Genomic DNA, 22,896 nt, shown 5'->3' on the forward strand with positions numbered 1-22,896 from the left:
TCTCAAAACAAACATTTCCCATAACTATTCATCTATGGGAAGTTATTCAAAACTAGTCTGTTATGGGTCCGTGCACACAATGGTGCAATGCAACATGTTGTACCACTTCAGTTTGTCCACAAGGGGGAGCAATAACTAATTGGGTCTTCAGTTTGATATTCAAAAGGTACCCGAAGCATTGCTGTCCGCTGGTGCTCCTGGTTCTTTATTCCCTGGAAGTTTAACCACCCCCAAGGAGAAAATAAATAAATAATTAACCAGACCTCAAGGCCTGGATTTGAAAAAGGATACACGGGAAGAAGCAAAGCAAGGTTTTACTCTGCCCAGAATCTGTCCACGACTTGAGCAATTCGTATAGAGTTCAATGAGTTGAATTTGGTCAACAAATATTTGCCAATTATCCATGTGGGGGTTATTTGATGGAATCCAAGTTTTATAATTGTTAGGTTGTGGACGCATGTGGCATTTCTGCAACTGAAAAAACGACTTTATATTGGAGTTGTGCCTGTTGTGATACTTAAGGATAACCCATTTTAGCATAGACATTGCCATGGAGGGCTTACACTATTTTAACATAGTCAACTGGGTGGGAATTCTTAAGAGTCAGGAGACATCTGCCATTGAAGGAAATTGAATACTTTAAAATGGAGTGTATAAACAACGCCATTGAAGCTGTCACTGATGTGGCCTATGACCCAGTCACACTTATCTGCCCTCATTGGCTTGAAAGGTCTAGCCTGCCTTCCATCTTTGAGGACATTGTTAGAGCTCGACTAGCTTGTCAATATAGGCAACATTTGCAACACGTCAAAAACTTGAGGTTGAAAGGGATGTGTTGACTCAATTCATTTTTAAAACCGCATGTTTTATTTGTTTTAAAAAATAAAAAGTTTACATTTCATTGTCACTAATAGAAACAGTACGGAAGCACTGAAAGACTGAGAAGCTTCACAGCTCTTCAAGTATGTTCATTCAGTTTATAGATTAGTTTATAGTCTCAGCAGGGGCAGATCCAACAGGCCAGGCCAAGAGTGCGGGGCTTCAAGCTGAGCATATTCCGACTCAGTCCTGATCCATTCAGGCCCAACGTCGCGTTTAGCTCATCCAATAGAAACAAGTCAAGAACCCATCACTTGCTTGATCCAGTGATAAATTTGATTTTGACCACAGCAGTGCACTGTAGCTAGTCACATCAAACCTCCCAAAATGAAGAGCGATTTGGTGAAATGGGCAAAGACTGGGGTGATTGAGAAGAGGGGCAGAGGAAGACAAACACAGAAGAGAACATATTGGGAGTAAGAAAAGGGAGAAAGGAGAGATTTTAGGGTTAAAGAGAGAAAAGGAAGAGAGATTTTGGATGTAGAGAAAATGAGAACGGAAAAAGGGTAAAGTCACTAGCCATGTGGATCATCAACATGCCAGCTGTTTACCTTCCCAATCCTGCCACAAGAGAAAGCCCTCAAGCATATGCATGAATGACTGCAATAACAAGAAGAAAAATTCAATACCACTTGAATCAATTCTAAAAGCAAGAAAACATCTTCCACGTGTAAACAATTTCACTGCTTGGAGAGAGCGAGAGAAGTAAGTGTGCAGATCTCCTGGCTCCTCATCCTCCTCCTCCTTTCCGCTAAACCTGCCCTTTGTGCTGGCCTGGTTCCACCACATGCATCAGAGGCAGAGTACGGGGTTTGTTAGTTAGTCACCCCCCACCAGGCCTGTCCCTCATTGTTCAGGGAGCCCCGCCCCACCGTCGCCTCCCTTCGTCACTCATTAAGAGAGCCCCACCCCTGTAGGTCAACTAGGGGACAGCAGGAAGCGATCCAGGTACTGCGAGATGACCTCCCAGTTCCTCCACAGGAAGGCGAGGAGGACGACAAAGAGCAGCGTGGAGAAGGTGCGGCTGCGCGTCTTCATCAGGGGCACCACGCAGTTGGCCACGGTGGAGACGAATACCAGGAGCACGGCCATGACGGCTAGCAGTACGTTGATGAGCTTGCCCAGCAAGGTCCGGGCCGTGGCGTTCTCTAGGCCCTCTAGCTGGACCACCTGCTGCTGTTGTTGCTGCAGCTCCATCTTGGAGATACGCGTCTGGCACACCTCCAGAGCCTCCTACATATGGGGGGGGGGCATGGTTAAACAGGTTGGAATGTCACCAACTCGCTTCACCACAAACACACCCTATCGTAAAACATATCAAGGGGGGAGGAAGAACAAATGGAGTTCAAAGGAGCTAAAAATTACGAGGTAAAAAATTATCCTTATTTCAATTGTTGACAAAAACCCACCTGAATGTCTCTAGCTCTCTCGTAAGACTGATAGGCGATCTTCTCCTCCATGCTGGCCAGCTCCTGCTTCAGGTTCAGGATCTCATTCTGGTGCAGCTCTGTTAAGTCATTCAGCTGCTCCTCTAAACGCTCACACCTGAACACACACGGTACCAATCAAACACTTCCTTTCATTAACCCCTCCCCACCCTCTGAGGACAAAAAATATATTTGAATATTTTTTTTCCTGCTTTTGCTACATATACATGTATTATTTTTATTTATTATAAAATGTGTCATGAAAGGAAGTGTTAGTGGAAATGTTTGCTGGTGCTGAGTGATAAGAGTTCTTTTGAACTGAGAAAGTATACCGGTATTCTAAATTTAGTAACAAGGGGATTTTGCATCTCTTAGCAACTTGAGTAACTGCCGAGTTCAGTGAGTATGTACTCTCAGAAAGTATTCATACCCCTTGACTTATTCCACATTTTGTGTTACAGCCTAAATTCAAAATGTATTAAATAGATTGTTCTCATGCATCTAGCTATACACAATACCCCATAATAGCAAAGTGAAAGCATGTTTAGTTTTTTGCAAATATATTGAAAATTAAATATCTCAATTTACATACGTATTCACACCCCGAAGTCAATACATGTTAGAAGCACCTTTGCCCGCGATTACAGCTGCGAGTCTTTCTGGGTACGTCTAAGAGCTTTGCACACTTGGATTGTACCATTTTTCCCCATTATTCTTTTCAAAATTCTTCAAGCTCTGTCAAATTGGTTATTGATCATTGCTAGACAACCATTTTCAGGTTTTGCCATAGATTTTCAAGCAGATCTAAATTCAAACTGTAAAGAACATTCACTGTGTTCTTGGTAAGCAACTCCAGTGTATATGTGGCCTTATGTTTTATGTTATTATCCTGCTGAAAGGTGAATTCATCTCCCAGTGTCTGGTGGAAAGCGGACTGAACCAGGTTTTCCTCTAGGATTTTACATGTTCTTAGCTCCATTCTGTTTATTTTTTATCCTGAAAAACTCTCCCAGTCCTTACTGATTACATGAATACCCATAACAATTCAGCCACCAACTGCATTAAAATATGGAGATAAGAAGTCTAATCTAATGTGTTGTATTGGATTTGCACCAAACATAACAGTTATATATATATATATATATATATATATATATAAGCACAAGGCTTTATCATTTTTACATTTGAGTCATTTAGCAGACGTTCTTATACAGAGCAGCTAACAGCAGCAATTAGGATTAAGTGTCTTGCTCAAGGGCACATCGACAGATGTTTCAACAAGTCAGCTCTGGGATGCGAACCCGTGACCTTTCAGTTACTGGCCTTACACTTTTAACCACTAGGCTACCTGCCACCCAGGTAGCTTTTTCTACAGAAATGTTTGATCAACTAAAATTGCCTTGAAGGTCACACAGTCGATCGACCCGTTGGTAACCACTGGTCTAGTCTATTTAATACCGGTTGCGTTGTCGGTTGTGTGTGGCATGCAGTGGCTACCTGTATCTCTCCTCCTGCAGGGCCTGCATGATCATGGTGTAGTCTCTCTGGTAATGGCTTTTCAGGCTGTCAAACGACTCATCCAGCCGACCTTGGCTGTCCCGGAGCTCCTGGACCTCGTGGAGCAGCGTGTCCAAGCCCAAGCTCTGGCCGTGCTCCAGTGTGTTCAAGCCCTTAGAGCTGGGCGGGCCCCCGGGGGCCCCTGTGATGCTGTTGGCCCCAGCCGAGCCGGAGGTGGCACTGGAGCAGTCGTCCTCGCTGCCGTACTTGGGGCTAGAAGCCCCCCCCAGGGTCCTGGACCCCCCAGTCCCCAAAACGTGACCATCTTCCTGGGGCTCGTCCAGGGAGTCCTTTAGGGCAGATATGTTGTCTGCGCTGCCAAACTTGTTGCGGATGAGGGAGGCGATCTCTCGAGGCTTGGACACCACGGCCCCGGCCGCCGAGTGAGTGGCGTGGGAGAAGCTGGAGAGGCCACCGGTGACCTGTTGGAGAGATGGGTCAGTTACTAACTAGGGAGGGAGGGGGGACTACGGTGGTAGTGAAAACACGTGGGACAGAGATACCAGACCTGGGTTCAACTTAGGGATGTGACAAATGGACAATTTTGATAAACGTTTCAACTGCCATTTTCTTTTTACGGTTTATCAGAATAAATCTGGTCCTAATGCAATGGTCCTAATGCATGACCGCTGGGCCGGGCAATGAAATTAATACTTCTGCAGTCATATACCCTTAAAGGCGCCCCAGCCACGGCATGTTTGTCTGTAAGGGTACGTTTAAGCTTTTGAAAATGTCGACACAAAAACTCTGGACATAGTTTCGAAGCGCGACTGAACGGGCATTTTACTTGTCTGGAAAGGAATGCCACTTAAGCGGTACTAACTAACAGAAGTGTCACTCAAATAATCAAGAACTGACTGCGTGCAACTTTAGGTCTAAAATTTGTCAAATACCTTAACAAAACATTTAGTAGAACAAATGTCTTCGATAGGAATCGACTGGTAAAATTTAAAAAAATAAAAGTTAAAAAACGGAGACCGATTAGTTGCCGTGCTTCGCAAACACTTGCATCTTTCTTAGCGAGCGACAGAGAGAGATGGGAGGGGCAGAGTATAAGCAGGTCGGCCACCAGGCAGAACTGTGCACTAGGCCTATCTGTCGGCAATCAGAAGCTGTACCACGCAATGTACTTCGCAATTTCTTAACTTATAATGTCTCTCAACTTCAGTAAACCAATGAACAGGCTAGGAAATTCTACATGCAACAGACCAAAGACTGAACACACACATGCATCATTAGCGAAGAGAAAGAGCAGGCGAGCCACCTGCACTTTGATTTTCATAGTGTGTGGGGGAGGAAATACTTTTTCCATTTGGGATTATTCTTAACGTTAGGGATCCCGATTTAGTTTAAAACGTTTCACACCCCTAGTTCAAATACCACTTAATCTTTCAAATACTTTTAGCGTTTGATTTAGTCTGCCTGGAGTGACTGATGGGTACGGTTTGCGACTCTTCTATAAGTTATTGCACCAGTCAAGCCCAGCTAAAGTATGAAATTATTTCGAATAGTATTTAGGAACCCAGGTCTGAGACATACATATTCTACACACAATCTATTGAATTCTGTTCGAAACTGTGTGCTGCTAATTACTCTGAAAAGGACAGGTGGCTAAAACCAGACAAACTAGATTTTGATGGTGGCGGTGGTAGTACTCACATTAACAGTTGCAGTGGCACACTAGTGGTAGAAATAACACTGGTGAAAAATAAGTGGGATGACCTCATGAGGAAAGTACATGTGATGTTAAAATGTTCATAACGCTAACCTTAGCGCCCACGCCCTTGAGGCCTTGGTGCATGTCTCGGAGCACGTCTTTGGGCTGACGGGGGATACCGTTGTGCTCCACCTCTCTCAGTTTGCGGTGGTAGTGCTCCAGCTTCCTCTGCAGCTGCTGGATGGTCTGGGCCGACTTCTGGTTCTTCTTCTCAAACACCTGTTTGATGCGGGCACTCTGCTGCTTGTCCGCGTTGTTGGCCAGCTTCAGGTACTCGGCCACGTTGTCGTCTCTGGCCGTCTGCTCAATCTTTATCTGCTCTGTGAGCTTGAGGATCTTCTGCTGCAGCTGGGCGATGGCCTGTTTTGTGCGCTGGGGGTCGGGGGTGGTGTCGACCGAGTCCAGCCCGTAACCGTCGGCTCCGCAGGAGAGGGCGTTGGGCGAGACGGCCGGGCCGGAACCGTCCAGACAATCCAGCTGACTCAGGTAAGACAGAGTAACGAGGAGGAAGAGAATATAGGAGGAGAGAAGGATAGATCAGAGACTGTCGTGTAAGATTGAGGAAGAGCATTAAAAGTAGCCTAAATGGAGTGGAAAGTAACTATAAGGCAAACATGATCAAATCAGCCAACACCATATCATCATAAGACAGGGGTGACTAAATGACAACCCATTTTTTATATCACACACAACCGTTCAAAAGTTCGGGGTCACTTAGAAATGTCCTTGTTTTTGAAAGAAACATTTTTGCTTTTGTCCATCAAAATAACATCAAATTGATCAGAAATACAGTGTAGACATTGTTAATGTTGTGAATGACAATTGTAGCTGGAAACAGCGGATTTTTAATGGAATATCTAAATAGGCATACAGAGGCCCATTATCTGCAACCATCACTCCTGTGTTCCAATAGCACGTTGTGTTAGCTAATCCAAGTTTATCATTTTAAAAGGCTATTTAAATCATTAGAAAACCCTTATTCAATTATGTTAGCACAGCTGAAAACTGTTGTTCTGCTTAAATAAGCAATAAAACTGGCCTTCTTTAGACTAGATGAGTATCTGGAGCGTCCGCTTTGTGAGTTTGATTACAGGCTCAAAATTGCCAGAAACAAAGAACTTTCTTCCGAAACTCATCAGTCTATTCTTGTTCTGAGAAATGAAGGCTATTCCATGTGAGAAATCGCCAAGAAACTGAAGATCTCGTACAATGCTGTGTACTACTCCCTTCACAGAACAGCGAAAACTGGCTCTAACCAGAATATAAAGAGTCGGAGGACCTGGTGCACAACTGAGCAAGAGGACAAGTACATTAGTGTGCCTAGTTCGAGAAACAGCCGCCTCCCAAGTCCTCAACTGGGAGCATCATTAAATAGTACCCACAAAAACACCCGTCTCAACGTCAACAGTGAAGAGGCTGCTGCGGGATGCTGGCTTTCTAGGCAAAATGGTTTTCTAATGATCAATTAGCCTTTTAAAATTATAAACTTGGATTAGCTAACACAACGTGCCATTGGAACACAGGAGTGATGGTTGCTGGTAATGGACCTCTGTATATATTCCATAAAATAAATTTAAAAATCAGTTTCCAGCTACAATAGTCATTTACAACATTAACAATGTCTACACTGCATTTCTGATCAATTTGATGTTATTTTAAAATGGACAAAATAAAAAACAAGGACATTTCTGCGTGACCCCGAACTTTTAAACCGTAGGGTATATCTCTATCGCGTCAGCTAGGCTGGATTCGGTGAAAGGAAGCTCGTAGCCTTAATTCTGACAGGCTCACTTTCCCATTGAACTAGTCGTCATTCTCGAATCCGCAGGACATAAAACAATAGAGGTCAGATGGATATCGATTGAGACATGAAATATACGCTTTTCACACTAAGTTGAAATTCCTCTTTCGAAGATTTCTCATAAAAACAAGCGTTGCTCGGTGAAATGGCAATGGATTACTGAGCATGTTCCAAGCTTTTTATCGTCAAAGCCTTTTACATTTAATGACATTTGTGAAATGCTCCTTTTGTGACCCGCGGAAACAACTGAGGACAACGACAAAATTGTAAATCCTCATATCAACAGAGCTCTGTGCTTATTATCGGATATATTAAGATACAAAAACTGACCTTTTTGGACATAACGTTAATGACACATTAGAGAAAGACCCCACTGAACGATTCAGAACACGAATAATCAGATGTCTTGGCAAAATGTGTTTTATAACATAAGGAAGCTTAGGGTTTGTGGTAGATTCTGCCTATTATAACATACAGAAGTGACATCCCCCCCCCCCCCTATGGGAGGTGGCTGGACACCCTACATAATGTTACCGCAGACTGACTTACCACAAAGGAGCATGTTAATAATTTGTAAAAAAAACAGCCAAGTCGTACCTTCCATAAATAATCTCCAGAGGAATCCATTTCTATATACTGAGCAGTAATCCATCAGACAGGGATGCCATACACAGTGTGTGTGTGTGTGTGTGTAGTCAAGTTATGCACCACATTAGGTGCCTTACGCGCTGCGTTTTTAAAGTGTTATGACCGATAAGGAGTTAACATTATTTTGAGGTGGCTAAGTAAATGAGGTGGCTTAACTGAATAAGCTAAAGCTTTATTCTCAAACAAAAAAAATTAAATGTTATGTTCTCAAATCTATTTTCTACACAGAGAGGTGGGATTCTAGAATGTCGGTGCTGGAGATCGGACCATAAATCATTCATTCTGGCCTGTTCTGGGGGGTTGGGCCAGGCGAAGGCCACTAACTACAGTGGAGTTGCACTCCCATCCCACCTTCCATCACTGTCAGTTCAGACAGCTTATGTAACAGACAGCCAGTGGGGGTGGACAGGACTTTTGCTTTCTCAAAGACCGACAGACTGTGTCGCTCAACTACAGACACATCCAGATGCTACTGTAGCTAGCCACGAGCCTGTTAGCTGCTCATGTAACACGAGTTAATTACAGTTCACACAGTAGGGTGGCCACGGTCTGCTGTTGGTGGAACAGACTGCTCAGGTTGGTTATCCTACTGCCCGATTCATACCCTTCCTGCTCAAAAGGCTTGGTGGTGTCATCAAGCATTGTGAGGTGACTGCTAGGGTTATGCACTGCGCATGATGGGTATACCTCAGACACAATGATGGGCTAGTTGTACTAGTTGTCTAGGAGTTCAACAATCCCAACAGTGTGAAGGATTTAGAAATGCACTGTCCTGCTACTAAGTCAGTCAGTATTCATTCATTGGCAAAATATTGTTAGTACAGTGTACTCAATTTCTATGGATTTGAGCAACATCTAAAATGTTGGAGGAGAGTGTCAGAGATGTCAGGGAACCATCCGCTTTTCAGCTTGTTTTGGCCTGCAAGTCAAGCCTTCGCTGGCTGACCTGAAGTACTCTTGGAGACAGCCACAGCTAAATATAGAAAGGCTTAGAGCACATAGTGACCAACACACACACACACACACTGACCTGCCAGTAATGACAGTTCCTTTCACTCCTTCATCCAAGAACATCCAGAGGAAGGTAAGTCAGTTAGCCCAATATGATCCATTTCATTTCACAGTAAATCATCATGAATTTCTGACCTTCCAATACTGCGCTTCCATTTAGATATGCGTTTTCTCTAGCAGCAGCTGCTTGTTTATTACATGTTTTGTTTTAAATATAAGTGAAAAGCTTGCAGTGGCCAGTCTGCACCAGTGGGTAGGTTTTTACAGGGGATCAACCCCTGCAGGGCCCAAGTTTCAACTCACCCTGTCAGGCTCCTCAGTGGAGTGGTACCCGGAAGTGAGCAGCATGTCGGCCAGGGCGGGGCTGGTGGGCGTGTCCGTGGTGGAGGAGGAGCGCGGGCGGCCAGCCTGCAGCAGCATAACCTCCTGGGTACTCCTCCTGTGGATCTGGGGGCTGCCTTTCTGGGGGGGGTCCCCGGTCCCCCCCGCCTTAGTGCGGCGGCTCTGCAAACTGGTCCCTCGCTTCATTATGGGGGGCGCGCCACGGATTTGCTGCAGAACGCGGCTCAGAGCTGCAGGGGGAGCGGAGGAAGTAGTGTGGGGGTCAGAGTCCGGACCAGGTGCCAAGTGGGTGTCCCCAACCTCTGGCCCCCCACCGTCAGGGGGCTCAAGGGCGGGGCCACCTGAGGAGGAGGCGGCGGCGTCGTGCGGGGAGACGGACGAGCGGCGGCGCTGCGGCTGGAAAAGCTGCTTCAGGCCGTGGCCAAGCGCGCCCATGTTCTCCAGTGCATTGTGGGTGATTTTGGACAGGCCGTGCTCCGACTCAGATGCCCTTCGGCCCACCTCCTGCTCCGCCCGACCTCCCACATCCGGCTCCTCAGGACTCTGCTCACTACTAGCCTGATCCATCAGGGGGCGCCAGGCTGATGCTCAGCCACAGGGTTAACTCTGGGGGTGCGGGGGTCTAGCTATGCCCCAACACCACACCCCCTTTGAGAGGCAGCTTCAAAAGTCGGGAAGCAAGGAGTATGGCGCTTACTCACTCGGGCCCTGTGCGCGTGCATGCGGATTGGCTCAAAGACATGCTCGTCTAACACAAAAAGGAAAATAAATGGATTATGACATGCAACAGTGAGTGGGACAAAAGAAAGCACCAGAATTAAAACAATGATTACAAAAAGCAGCAGAGTTTGAACTCGTGTCAGCTTTGAGACATTGAGGCTTGAGTTTAGTTGACTCGATTTATATATATTTGTATGTTCAAATATTATTTTTTTATTACAATATTACACTGAACAAAAATATAAAAACGCAGCATGTAAAGTTTTGGTTCCATGTTTCATGAGCTGAAATATAAGATCCCAGAAATGTTCCATACGCACAAAAAGCTTCTCTCAAATTGTGTGCACAAATTAGTTTACATCCCTGTTAGTGAGCATTTCTCCTTTGACAAGACAATCCATCCACCTGACAGATTTGGCATATCAAGAAGCTGATTAAACAGGATGATCATTACACCGGTGCACCTTGTGCTGGGACAATAAAAGCCCACTCAAAACCGTGCAGTTGTCACAATACAGGAATGTCCAGCAGAGCAGTCACCAGAGAAGGCAATGTTAATTTCTCTACCATAAGCCGCCTCCTGCCAAATTCTCTCAAATTACATTGTAGGTCCAACCAGCCTCACAACCACAGACCACGTGTATGGCCTCGTGTGGGCGAGCGGTTTGCTGATGTCAACGTTGTGAAAAGACTGCCCCATGGTGGCTGTGGGGTTATGGTATGGGCAGGAATAAGCTATGGACAACAAACACAATTGCATTTTAAATCAATGCCAATTTGAATGCACAAAGACACCATGACGAGATCCTGAGGTGCCCAGCATCTGTATTCCCAGTCATGTGAAATCCATAGAGTCGGGTCTAATGAATAGATTTAAATTGACTGATTACCTTACACGAACTGTAACTAAAATCTTTGAAATTGTTCAATTTATATTTTTGTTCAGTATGGTAAATCCATATGAGCCAAACCACAACGTCTGTGATGTCCAAACCCACTTATAAAACAACTCTACTATAGAAAGCAGTCTTCTACAGCAATGACGGGTGTCGTGCTAAACAAAATACTTTCCAAAAACAATTTCTGAAATGCTGGGGTTATTTTATTGTACATAGATAGTGGCACTTCAGTGTGTCATATTGCAAACGCAATTTTAGAGGAAGAAAGCATGACACAGGACCTGGGTTAACTAGCCTAATCTGACTGTGGTTTCCTTGTCAGGCAGAGGTTAACAAACACTGCCTATATTTGTTATTTACTTTTACGTTTGTAGTCTAATATAAGATACACAGCATTTCAGAAACTATTTCTTTACTAAAATGGGTTGGAAAAAAGCATATCCTTTGAGGATTTCGAATGAGTTTAAAGTAAATAATATGAAAAAGATGAGTAATAATGAAACAAAATATGAATGAATATAATGGAATCTTCTGGTGGGTTCTTATCTGGCTGAGGCACCCAGAGTTGCGCCATGATATCCCTGTAGAGAGCCTGGACCTCAGAGACCAGATCAAGCATGGAGCCGTGAGCGGAGATGGCTAAGGCTAAATCCACATCGTCTGAGAGTTGAGCTCCAGGAAGGCACTTTTATATAAAGACTGTATTTTACTTAGCACTGCATAGAAAGGGGGAAGAGATATGGAGGAAGAGAGCGCGAGGGGAAAGGAGAGAGCAAGAAGAAACAGGTGGCAAGAAAGAGGAGGGAAAAAAAAGAAAGAGCCAGGGAGATAGATCTTACCCTCCGTCCAGCTTCTCCTCTTTCCGGCTTACTGCTCAGGGTTGGCTGTGGAGGAAGAAGTCAACATCAGAGGGAAATCACTATCAAAATGGAACCAATGACGAGATACAAATAAATGACGCTGGCAACGGCGGCACACGGACCCGTGCTCAAATCAGCCGTGTACAAACTGCACAGAATCAACCAGACCTGTACACACTCACACTTTGAGGGGCTTCAGGGACTCCTCCTAGAATACATTTTGAGAAGTCCTCATCTTAACAGCAAACATCTCCACTGCCCTGTGCACACTCAAAATATGAGACCATGACATGAAGGTGTGTGGAACACCTGACAGTGATGACTCCATACAGATTACTCAGGAGTAGAGGTCGACCGATTAATCGGAATGGCCGATTAATTAGGGCCGATTTCAAGTTATCACAATCGTAAATCTGTATTTTTGGGCACCGATTTTTAAAAATGTAACTAGGCAAGTCAGTTAAGAACACATTCTTATTTTCAATGACGGCCTAGGAACGGTGGGTTAACTACCTTGTTCAGGGGCAGAACGACAGATTTTCACCTTATCGGCCCGGGAGATCCAATCTTGCAACCTTACAGTTAACTAGTCCAACGCAATAACGACCTGCCTCTTTCTTGTTGCACTCTACAAGGAGACGGCCTGTTACGCGAATGCAGTAAGCCAAGGTAAGTTGTTAGCTAGCATTAAACTTATCTTATAAAAAAACAATCAATCATAATCACTAGTTAACTACACATGGTTGATGATATTACTAGATATTATCTAGCGTGTCCTGTGTTGCATATAAACTGACTGAGCATACAAGTATCTGACTGAGCGGTGGTAGGCAGAAGCAGGCGCGTAAACATTCATTCAAACAGCACTTTTGTGTGCGTCAAGCATTGCGCTGTTTATGACTTCAAGCCTATCAACTCCCGAGATGAGGCTGGTGTAACAGAAGTGAAATGTAACAGAAGTGAAATAGCTAGTTAGCGCGCGCTAATAGCATTTCAAACGTCACTCGCTCGGAGCCTTTTAGTAGTTGTTCCCCTTGCTCTGCATGGGTAACGCTGCTTCAATGGTGGCTGTTGTCGTTGTGTCCCTGGTTCGAGCCCAGGGAGGAGTGAGGAGAGGGACCGAAACTATACTGTTACACTGGAAATACTAAAGTGCCTATAAGAACATCCAATAGTCGAAGGTTAATTATAGAGGGAAATAGTCCTATAATTCCTAACTACAACCTAAAACTTCTTACCTGGGAATATTGAAGACTCATGTTAAAAGGAACCACCAGCTTTCATATGTTCTCATGTTCTGAGCAAGGAACTGAAACATTAGCTTTCTTACATAGCACATATTGCACTTTTACTTTCTTCTCCAACACTTTGTTTTTGCATTATTTAAACCAAATTGAACATGTTTCATTATTTACTTGAGGCTAAATTGATTTTATTGATGTATTATATTAAGTTAAAATAAGTGTTCAAAGCTTTGACTCAAAGCTTGAAACGCTGACCAGCAGAGCTCCTTTTGTGCAGTGAGCAAAGAACCTGCTTTTGAGTCAAAGCCTTCATCCCAAATGGAACCAAATCCCCCTACATAGTACACTACTTTTGATGGGCTCTGGTCAAAAAGTAGTGCACTATACATGGGACAGGGTGCCGCTTCGGACAGAGTAAGTGGCTGTCAGTGGAACCCACCAACCACACCAGTCGCCCAATCCGCACAAAACTAAAGGAAGAGGAAAAGGGAAAGAATTCAGTCACCACCAGTTTACTGGCACCAGCAGGACACGATGCCTCCCACACAACTCCCTACCCACTCGCAAATTATGATACATCACCAGAATTTCCCCTCACATCAGCAGATTGGAGGACGCAGAAAGAAACTGCCTGCAAAACGCAACGCCCAAATACAGCATAGAAAAACACACTACTAATGACAGAGTGAAAGTATCCCAAATGGATAGGATTGAGAGATTGTTTCATTTGAGTAAGTCCCTTCCTCATAGCTGGAACACTAAGCCTGTAACATTAACCCAACACTGAGGTAACACTGAGGTAACACTATGGCTAATCTCGCCCAGAAGCGCTGCACACTTAGCCGTAACTAACACTTGACCTCACCAAATAGGCTAAAGTAGATGTCAACAACAGGCATATATATCTGCATACTCCTCATCTATCAGTGGAAATCCCCTAACGCTCTTACCCGTTCCCCTCTTCATTTCACCCCATGTTTAACTTATTGCATGCGAGACTGAAAGGTCTGGCTATATATAGGCCCATTTGCAGGCCTGAATTCACTGAGTGGTTAACAAGTGAGCAGGTAGGCTACACACAAACTAAACAAAAGCACACACAGTGACATACATGTTCCACAGAGTGATTAGGGAGTCTAATGGCATTATGAATGCATTATTAAATAGACAGGAGTGACTCCAAGACTCGGCACAGCTATTGTACGTCACTGTCAACAAGCAGGCACCCCAAACCATCTTATGGATAAAACACCCTCTGCCACAATCAGCTAATGGAACACAATACCTAATGCTGTAATATCAGACTACCTACTGCCACAGATTTAGTCCAAAATGCACATCCATTGCTGCAGTTTCAAACATCCATTTTACTTATCTAGGCAAGTCAGTTAAGGACAAATTCTTATTTACAATGACGGCCTAGGAACAGTGGTTTAATTGCCTTGTTCACGGGCAGAAGGGCAGATTCTGACCTTGTCGGCTCGGGGATTCGATCTGGAAACCTTTCGGTTACTGGCCCAACACTCTAACCACTAGGCTACCTGCCGCCCCGATCTACAAGTACATGGACAAGTGTACTGACAGACATTCACACAGTGAAGCACACCATGACACCCCCAGTCTCTTTTCCTCCTTTAGGGTGCTACATTATCTCTGTCTGAAGTGAGTCAGCCAACACTCTCCTATCACTGGGAAGATCTCAATTGCATCCTCCCTCCTCAAAACCCATTGGATGAGAAAGCCAGAGGTCACTTCCCTCTGACCTTCTCCTCCAATGGGTTTTGAGAAGGAGATGAGGAGAGGACGCGAGGAGTATGCAATTGAGATCACCCCCCTCTTCCCCTCAGCCACCTCATGCACTGCAGCCTTCCAAGGTCACACCAGCATGTGTGTAATGTGTGTGTCTCTCTCTCTATAGTCTATACTGCATGTGCCTACATGGAGAAGATACTTCATGCAAATGTATCTACCACATTTGCAACCCTATCTGTACTTGTGTCCATTCACTGTAACGGTCTACTTTCACATGGCATCTAAAGCAGGGCCCTTTGTCCAGGAGGAGGACAATGTCTTAATGAGCTGTGTCTGCCTGCATCCATCTTCTCATCTATTTTTACCACTGTTCATCTACCAAAACCTATTCTTCATTCTGATGAAAGCCAACATGGCTGTAACATTAATGCCACAACTATTTCAAACATCCATTTTTTAAAGCTCAAAAGCAGCCTTCTTTTTCACAAAAATAGCTCTCGGAAAGGTGCAATTGGCAATTAGTCTAGGATCCCTTTAGTTTGGCTAGCTACTTTAGTTTGGCTTTACTGGGAAGCATACCTTGAGTTCCGGTCATCAGCAGGCCTATTGGGATTTCAATGCATAGAAAAAGCCTAAGTATTCCAAGGAAATGTCCAAAACCCACTTCCTTTGAACACTATTTCAAAGTACAAGAGCTGGGATGTTCTTTCCTCTTCGGTCAACAGTTTCCACTGATGTTTCGGGATGTCACATGCTGAAAATGAAAGAGGGTAGAAATATGTCAGGGCAGGTTTTCAAACATCTTTACCATTAACCCAATGAGTCCCACCATATCGCTGGTGCGTTTTGGACTTCTAAACCAATTTAAACATTGTGTTTGAGCTTCTGGTTTGTACAATTGGTCTATTTCTTCTGCATCCGTAGATTCCATTAGTCTGTGTGCTTAGTGGGGGCTGAGCTAGAGCGGTGTTTGTGAGACAAGGGCGTAGAGTCCAAAGAGCTCTTCTACATAGAAGATAATTGGAAATCCCAGGACATAGAGTCTATAATAAGCTCACAGTTTCTGTCAAACTCCACACAATTAATTCTGTACTTACAGCATTCATCATGTTTTTGCTTTGGTGGACCTTATTGTATTGACATTTGTCGATAAAACTCATGAACGCACCGGTTGTATGACAAATTGTTGTGTTCTACTTGTAATCCTGGTTGTCCTATAAAGAAAATGGTTGTAAACAAAATTGTATTTGTGAAGCTAATGTAAGGGCTGAACATGCAGACAAATGAAAGTCAGATATGATTTTTGCTGGGATCTCAGGACTGATAGGGTTAAGATCATGGTTCATCCATGGCCTACAAATTTACTTAAATATGATCATAATGCTTTTGAGAAACTCCCTGGAGTTCAATTACACATTTGTGACTCACTCATAACTGTGGTATCAAGTATCAAAAGTATAAATTATTTAAAGTTCCTTATATTAAAGCAAACCAGATGGCACCATTTTCTTGTACTGTTAATTTACAGAAAGCCATGGGCACACTCCAACATTCAGACATAATTTACAAACGAAGCATGTGAGTTTAGTGAGTCCGCCAGATCAGAGGCAGTAGGGATGACCAGGGATGTTCGGTTGACAAGTGTGTGAATTTGACTGTTTTCCTGTCCTGCTAAGCATTCAAAATGTAACGACTACTTATGGGTGTCAAGGAAAATGTATGGAGTGAAAAGTACAATATTTTCTGAAGGAATGTAGTGAAGTAAAAGTCGTCAAAAATATAAATAATAAAGTAAAGTGCAGATAACCCCAAAAAAACGACTTAAGTAGTACTTTCAAGTATTTTTACACCACTGGACTTAATACAGTACATTCTCCAGATTCAATTTGCTATTGCACTGCATATCCTTCTGTCTAGTCCAGTGGGCTGTCATAAACACTAAGACAAAACAGGTGCACAGACACTGGCCTGGGATAGGCAAACCAATGCCAACATCTTTGCGTTGACAGGCCTACCTGTCAACGCAAAGCACTAGAATAGCTAGGCCTAATACAAATCTGGCTAAATCGTGTGAGATTAGTTCAACTGCCACAATCAGTCGGCTACCTAGATAGCCAACTTTGCCTCCACTGAGTAGCTTATTTCTGTGAGCTTGCTATTTCTTAGCTAACTGACTGAGATCGATTTTCCAATCAATGAAATAATAGTTGTGTGGGGGTTGTTTTTACAATAGGAGACATTAGCTAGTTGACTACCGAGCGAAACGCAGAGCTGTTAGCGCAATTAATCCGATAAACGTAATCAGACAGATAGCCGTTGATAAATGTGTTTGCTGCAAGATATGTGGAGGTGTTCACGCCCAAAACCGGACTGTGTGTAATTAGCTAGCGATAAAACACCTAGCTAATTACAATCACACTTCAATCTAACGGCAAGGTATTGCTAAACAAATGACTACATACCTTAACTACCGAGATTATAAAGTGGAAAAGAACAATTATCCCATCCCATTTCAGAATAGAAAATGACAGCCGCGCAAACGTCACCGTCAGTGGCCAAACACTACCGCCAGCATCATCAATATGAGCATGCTATGAGCATTTAGCTAGCTATTAGCATAGGTGTGGATTTTTTTAAATCGAGGCTAGCTAATGTTACATCCACTATCGTGGACAGGCCTAATTAAAATGCTAACCCGGCAATAGACAAAACATGAAAAATATGGTTTGTTTTCAGACACACTTTTGTTGTTGCGTATGGCTAATGATCTCACAGACAGCCTGAAAACATCCACCCACCCGGTGTTTTGTAGGATGTAACGACATAGCTAGCTAACGTTAGCTAGCAGGTTTGTGACCGTGGATTTCCACCGCAGCACATCCCGACGTTACACAGGCTGAGTGGCGTCCATGCTACTCCCTCCCAGTTAGACACCACACTGAATAACAAGTTACACCTATTTAACTATTTACTAACTTAGCCAATATTAATAGCAAACGTTAGGTAGTTTAATTCAATGACAATGTATCTAGCGCGCATATGTTTATTGGAAATGTGTGATAGGGCATGGTTGATCATATATGAATGCTGACACACCCCAACACAAACCGTAGTCAGCTCATGCCCAAACAGTAACGACACATTCAAGTAAATCACTTGCACTCACACAATTAGCTAACGCATATCTAGTAAGATAGAACAGGTTGGTTGGGAGTAACGTTAGCTAAGGGTGGCTAGATAGGTTTAGCGATAGCCAGCTAAATCAAGCTAGCCAGCCTGCTACTACACAGCTAGCTTAGCTAACACCAGGTTGAACACAAGTTGATAAACAATACACCTCTTTCGAAAATATACAACTACAAAATGAGCAATTCTATACTCGACATTGATATTACAGTTCTCCAATCAAACTATATTGTGTATTTACATATTACAACTTACATGGGCGCTGAGAGGATTGTGTTGATGAACGTTCATTTCTCCCGATGGAACACTCCCACGATGACGTCATAGAGCGTTTTCAACGTAGGTGGTGATAGGGCAACTCATCTGACATTTATTTTGATATGGAGAAGACAAACCGTCTGGTAAGATACTTCAATATTATAATGTAAAAGGTTAACATCTATATATATATATGTATGGGCTCTGGAGCGGCACAGCGGGCTAAGGCACTCTACTACAGTCCCTGGTTCGAATCCAGGCTGTATCACATCCGGCCTTGATTGGGAGTCTCATAGGACAGCTCATAATTGGCCCAGCGTCGTCCGGGTTTGTCCAGGGTAGGCTGTCTGCAGGCCGCCTTCATTGCAAATAAGAATTAGTTCTTAACTGCCTTGCCTAGTTAAATAAACGTTAAATAAATCAAATTTTAAAAAATATGTAGGAAGGGATAAGGAGAAAGTGACTGGTAGTAGGATTAATAATAATATTAATATATAGCAGTGTAAACAGGGCTGAAAAGTGACTGGTAACAGGAATATATAAATACTATGGTAATATACTAATGGTATTTTTTTATATATTTTTTTTATTTCACCTTTATTTAACCAGGTAGGCTAGTTGAGAACAAGCTCTCATTTGCAACTGCGACCTGGCCAAGATAAAGCATAGAAGTGTGAACAGACAACACAGAGTTACACATGGAGTAAACAATAAACAAATCAATAACAGTAGAAAAAAAAATCTATATACACTGTGTGCAAAAGGCATATGAGGAGGTAGGCAATAAATAGGCATGAGGAGTGAATAATTTCAATTTAGCAGATTAACACTGGAGTGATAAATGATCACATGAACATGTGCAGGTAGATATACTGGTGTGCAAAAGAGCAGAAAAGTAAATAAAATAAAAACAGTATGGGGATGAGGTAGGTAAATTGGGTGGGCTATATACCGATGGACTATGTACAGCTGCAGCGATCGGTTAGCTGCTCAGATAGCAGATGTTTAAAATTGGTGAGGGAGATAAAGGTCTCCAACTTCAGAGATTTTTTCAATTCGTTCCAGTCGCAGGCAGCAGAGAACTGGAAGGAAAGGCGGCCAAATGAGATTTTGGCTTTAGGGATGATCAGTGAGATACACCTGCTGGAGCGCGTGCTATGGGTGGGTGTTGCTATGGTGACCAGTTAGCTGAGATAAGGCGGAGCTTTACCTAGCAAAGACTTATAAATTACCTTGAACCAGTGGGTTTGGCAACAAATATGTAGCGAGGGCTAGCCAACAAGAGCATACAGGTCGCAGTGGTGAGTAGTTTATGGGGCTTTGGTGACAAAACGGATGGCACTGTGATAGTCTGCGTCCAATTTGCTGAGTAGAGTGTTGTAGACTATTTTGTAAATTACATCGTCAAGGATCAGTAGGATAGTCAGTTTTACGAGGGTATGTTTGGCTGCATGAGTGAAGGAAGCTTTGTTGCGAAATAGGAAGCCAATTCTAGATTTAATTTTGAATTGGAGATGCTTAGTATGAGTCTGGAAGGAGAGTTTACAGTCTAGCCAGACACCTAGGTATTTATAGTTGTCCACATATTCTAAGTCAAGTTGGCCGGGGTTGGGGTAGCCAGGTGGAAAGCATGACCAGCCGTAGAGAGATGCTTTTTGAAATTCTCGATTATCATGGATTTATCGGTGGTGACAGTATTTCCTAGCCTCAGTGCAGTGGGCAGCTGGGAGGAGGTTCTCTTATTCTCCATGGACTTTACAGTGTCCCAAAATGTTTTGGAATTAGTGCTGCAGGATGCAGCCTTTGCTTCCCTAACTGACAGTGTATACTGGTTCCTGACTCCCCCGAAAAGTTGCATATCGCGGGAACTATTCAATGCTAGTGCAGAACGCCACAGGATGTTTTTGTGCTGGTCAAGGGCAGTCAAGTCTGGAGTCAACCAAGGGCTATATCTTTTCTTAGTTTTACATTTTTTTTAAAGGGGCATGCTCTTTTAAGATGGTGAGGAAAGCACTTTCAAAGAACAACCAGGCATCCTGTACTGACGGTATGAGGTCAATATCCTTCCAGGATACCCAGGCCAGGTCAATTAGAAAGGCCTGCTCGCAGAAGTGTTTTTGGGAAAGTTTGACAGTGATGAGGGTGGTCATTTGACCGCGGACCCATAACGGACGCAGGCAATGAGGCAGTGATTGCTGAGATCCTGGTTGAAAACAGCAGAGGTGTATTTAGAGGGCAAGTTGGTCAGGATGATATCTCTATGAGGGTGCCCATGGTTACGGATTTGGGGTTTTACCTGGTAGGTTCCTTGATCATTTGTGTGAGATTGAGGGCATCTAGCTTAAATTGTAGGACGGCCAGGGTGTTAAGCATATCCCAGTTTAGGTCACCTAACAGTACGAACTCTGACGATAGATGGGGGGGGGGGGGGCCAATCAATTCACATATGGTGTCCAGGGCACAGCTTGGAGCTGAGGGGGGTCCATAATAATCGGTGACAGTGAGGGACTTTTTTCTGGGGAGATTAATTTTTTAAAGTAGAAGCTCGAACTGTTTGGGCATAGACCTGGATAGTATGACAGAACTCTGCAGGGTAACTCCGCCGCCTTTGCCAGTTCTATCTTGATGAAAAAATGTGTAATTGGGGATGGAAATTTCTGAATTTTTGGTAGCCTTCCTAAGCCAGGACTCAGACATGGCTAGGACATCAGGGTTGGCGGAGTGTGCTAAAGCAGTGAATAAAGCAAACTTAGGGAGAAGGCTTCTTATGTTAACATGCATGAACCCAAGACTTTTACGGTTACAGAAGTCAACAAATGAGAGCGCCTGGGGACACACAAGGCCTGGGTTAACCTCTACATCACCAGAGGAGGAGTAGGATGATGGTACGGCTAAAGGTTATGAGAACTGGTTGTCTAGTGCATTGGGAACAAAGTATAAAGGAGCAGATTTATGCGCGTGGTAGGATAGATTTAGGGCATAATGTACAGACAAGGGTATGGTAGGGTGCGAGTACAGTGGAGAAAAACCTAGGCATTGAGTGACGATGAGAGAGGTTGCATCTCTGGAGGCACCAGTTAAGCTGGGTTTGGTCTCCGTGTGTGTGGGGGGTGGGGCAAAGGAGCTATCTGAGTCATGTTGAGTGGGACTTAGGGCTCCGCAGTAAAATAAAACAATGAGAGCTACCCTAAACAGTGTACAAGGCATATTGACATTAGAGAGAGTCATAAAGAAATCCCAGGTGTTGATTGGGAGAGTTAAGATAACAGATAAGACAACAACAGGTAAACAGCTAAGACAACAACAATGGGTAAATGGCGATGAATGGACAGAGAGCGTTAGTTAGCTACACACAGGGCCTGAGTTGAAGGCTGGGGCCGACAGATAAACAAAATGAAGTACTGTGTTAATGAACAGCTCTTGACTTGAAGCTCTTGACCCTCTCCACTGCAGACCCGTCGATGTTTCCTGTAGTCCACGATCAGCTACTTGGTCTTGCTGACATTGAGGGAGAGGTTGTTGTCCTGGCACCATACTGCCACGTCTCTGACCTCCTCCCTGTAGGCTGCCTCATTGTGTGTGTGCGTGTGTGTCTCTCAGTCACCAGATCACAACCCAACTGAACCCAAAAACACCAAATTATGGAATTTGGTGTCGCATCCCTCCAGTAGATTTCCAGACAATTGTAGAATCTATGGGAAGACACCTTGAAGCTGTTGAGGCGGCGTGGTGACCTAACGCCCTATTAAGATACTTTATGTTGGTGCTTCCTTTGTTTTGGCAGTTACCTACATATAGGTACTTCGTTGTATTAGTTGTAGCAGTAGTTTTATTAGTTGGTCAATTCGATTGTAGGTCTATTAAATGAATTAGACAGTAGCTAGTTGCCATGCTATTCTTGCTACTAAGTATTGTTTTGTTTATCTTGAAAATCAGATGATGCATCTCAAGAGTTCATACTGCAAAATGTAAACTTATTTTTAAATAACTGGTGCGATTGTTCACAAATGAGCACAAAAACCTAAACAGAGCATCAAAACGGCTCATTTTCAATTGACTGAGTACAACAAACAAATTCACAAAGTCACTTGTTCATGGCACCAAACCACTCTTTCAATTTGGATAGATATTCAATCTAAGTATCTGAATGGCACACATACACAATCCATGTCTCAAGGCTTAAAAATCCTTCTTTAACCTGTCTCCTCCCCTTCATCTACACTCATTGAAGTGGATTTAACAGGTGACATCAATAAGGGATCATAGCTTTCACCTGGATTCACCTGATCAATCATGGAAAGAACAGGTGTTCCTAATGTTTTGTACACTCAGAATATATAGACATGGCTGTAAATACTACATCATCATTCTCCATCAGCCAGTGTGCTTCCATGGGACGAAGTGGAAATAGTCACTTATGTGCTACTATTTGGAATTATAGTGTAGTGTGCAATGCACTGTGGAAATACCTGGATTGCACAGGAGGTTGGTGGCACATTAATTGGGGAAGACGGGCTCATAGTAACGGCCGGAACGGAATAAATGGAATGGTAATCGAACTCATCAATCACATGATTTCCATGGGTTTGATACCA

General features: G+C 43.6%; 1 protein-coding gene across 3 annotated transcripts; it reads right to left on the reverse strand.

The window, feature by feature from the left end:
* Window positions 1-844: 844 nt before the first annotated feature.
* On the reverse strand, window positions 845-18,377 carry tmcc1b (transmembrane and coiled-coil domain family 1b). 3 transcript variants are annotated; one of them, XM_029682709.1, is made up of 8 exons: window positions 18,299-18,377; window positions 15,437-15,611; window positions 11,841-11,885; window positions 9,344-9,612; window positions 5,632-6,057; window positions 3,804-4,285; window positions 2,289-2,424; window positions 845-2,112 (listed from the first exon to the last, which is right to left on the reverse strand). In XM_029682709.1, exons 4-8 carry the CDS (start codon window positions 9,566-9,568, stop codon window positions 1,798-1,800), a joined length of 1,584 nt encoding a protein of 527 aa, XP_029538569.1. In that variant the 5' UTR covers window positions 9,569-9,612; window positions 11,841-11,885; window positions 15,437-15,611; window positions 18,299-18,377; the 3' UTR covers window positions 845-1,797. The 3 variants fall into 3 exon arrangements, with proteins under 3 accessions (XP_029538569.1, XP_029538567.1, XP_029538568.1); XM_029682707.1 differs by having other exon boundaries at window positions 9,344-10,130; XM_029682708.2 differs by lacking the exon at window positions 18,299-18,377 and adding an exon at window positions 17,320-17,411 and having other exon boundaries at window positions 9,344-10,130.
* Between the last annotated feature and the right edge of the window lie 4,519 nt (window positions 18,378-22,896).

This window comes from Oncorhynchus nerka, linkage group LG15 (assembly GCF_034236695.1).
Source record: "Oncorhynchus nerka isolate Pitt River linkage group LG15, Oner_Uvic_2.0, whole genome shotgun sequence".
NCBI lineage: Eukaryota > Metazoa > Chordata > Actinopteri > Salmoniformes > Salmonidae > Oncorhynchus > Oncorhynchus nerka.

Bases quoted from the DNA above. Each gene is read 5' to 3' on its own strand.
- tmcc1b (XM_029682707.1), bottom strand. From the start codon at position 9,949: ATGGATCAGGCTAGTAGTGAGCAGAGTCCTGAGGAGCCGGATGTGGGA. The intron at 4,286-5,631 runs GTTAGCGTTATG...TCTCTCCAACAG, and splicing joins TCAAGGGCGTGGGCGCTAAG to GTCACCGGTGGCCTCTCCAG. The intron at 2,113-2,288 runs GTGGGTTTTTGT...CCCCATATGTAG, and splicing joins AGAGAGCTAGAGACATTCAG to GAGGCTCTGGAGGTGTGCCA.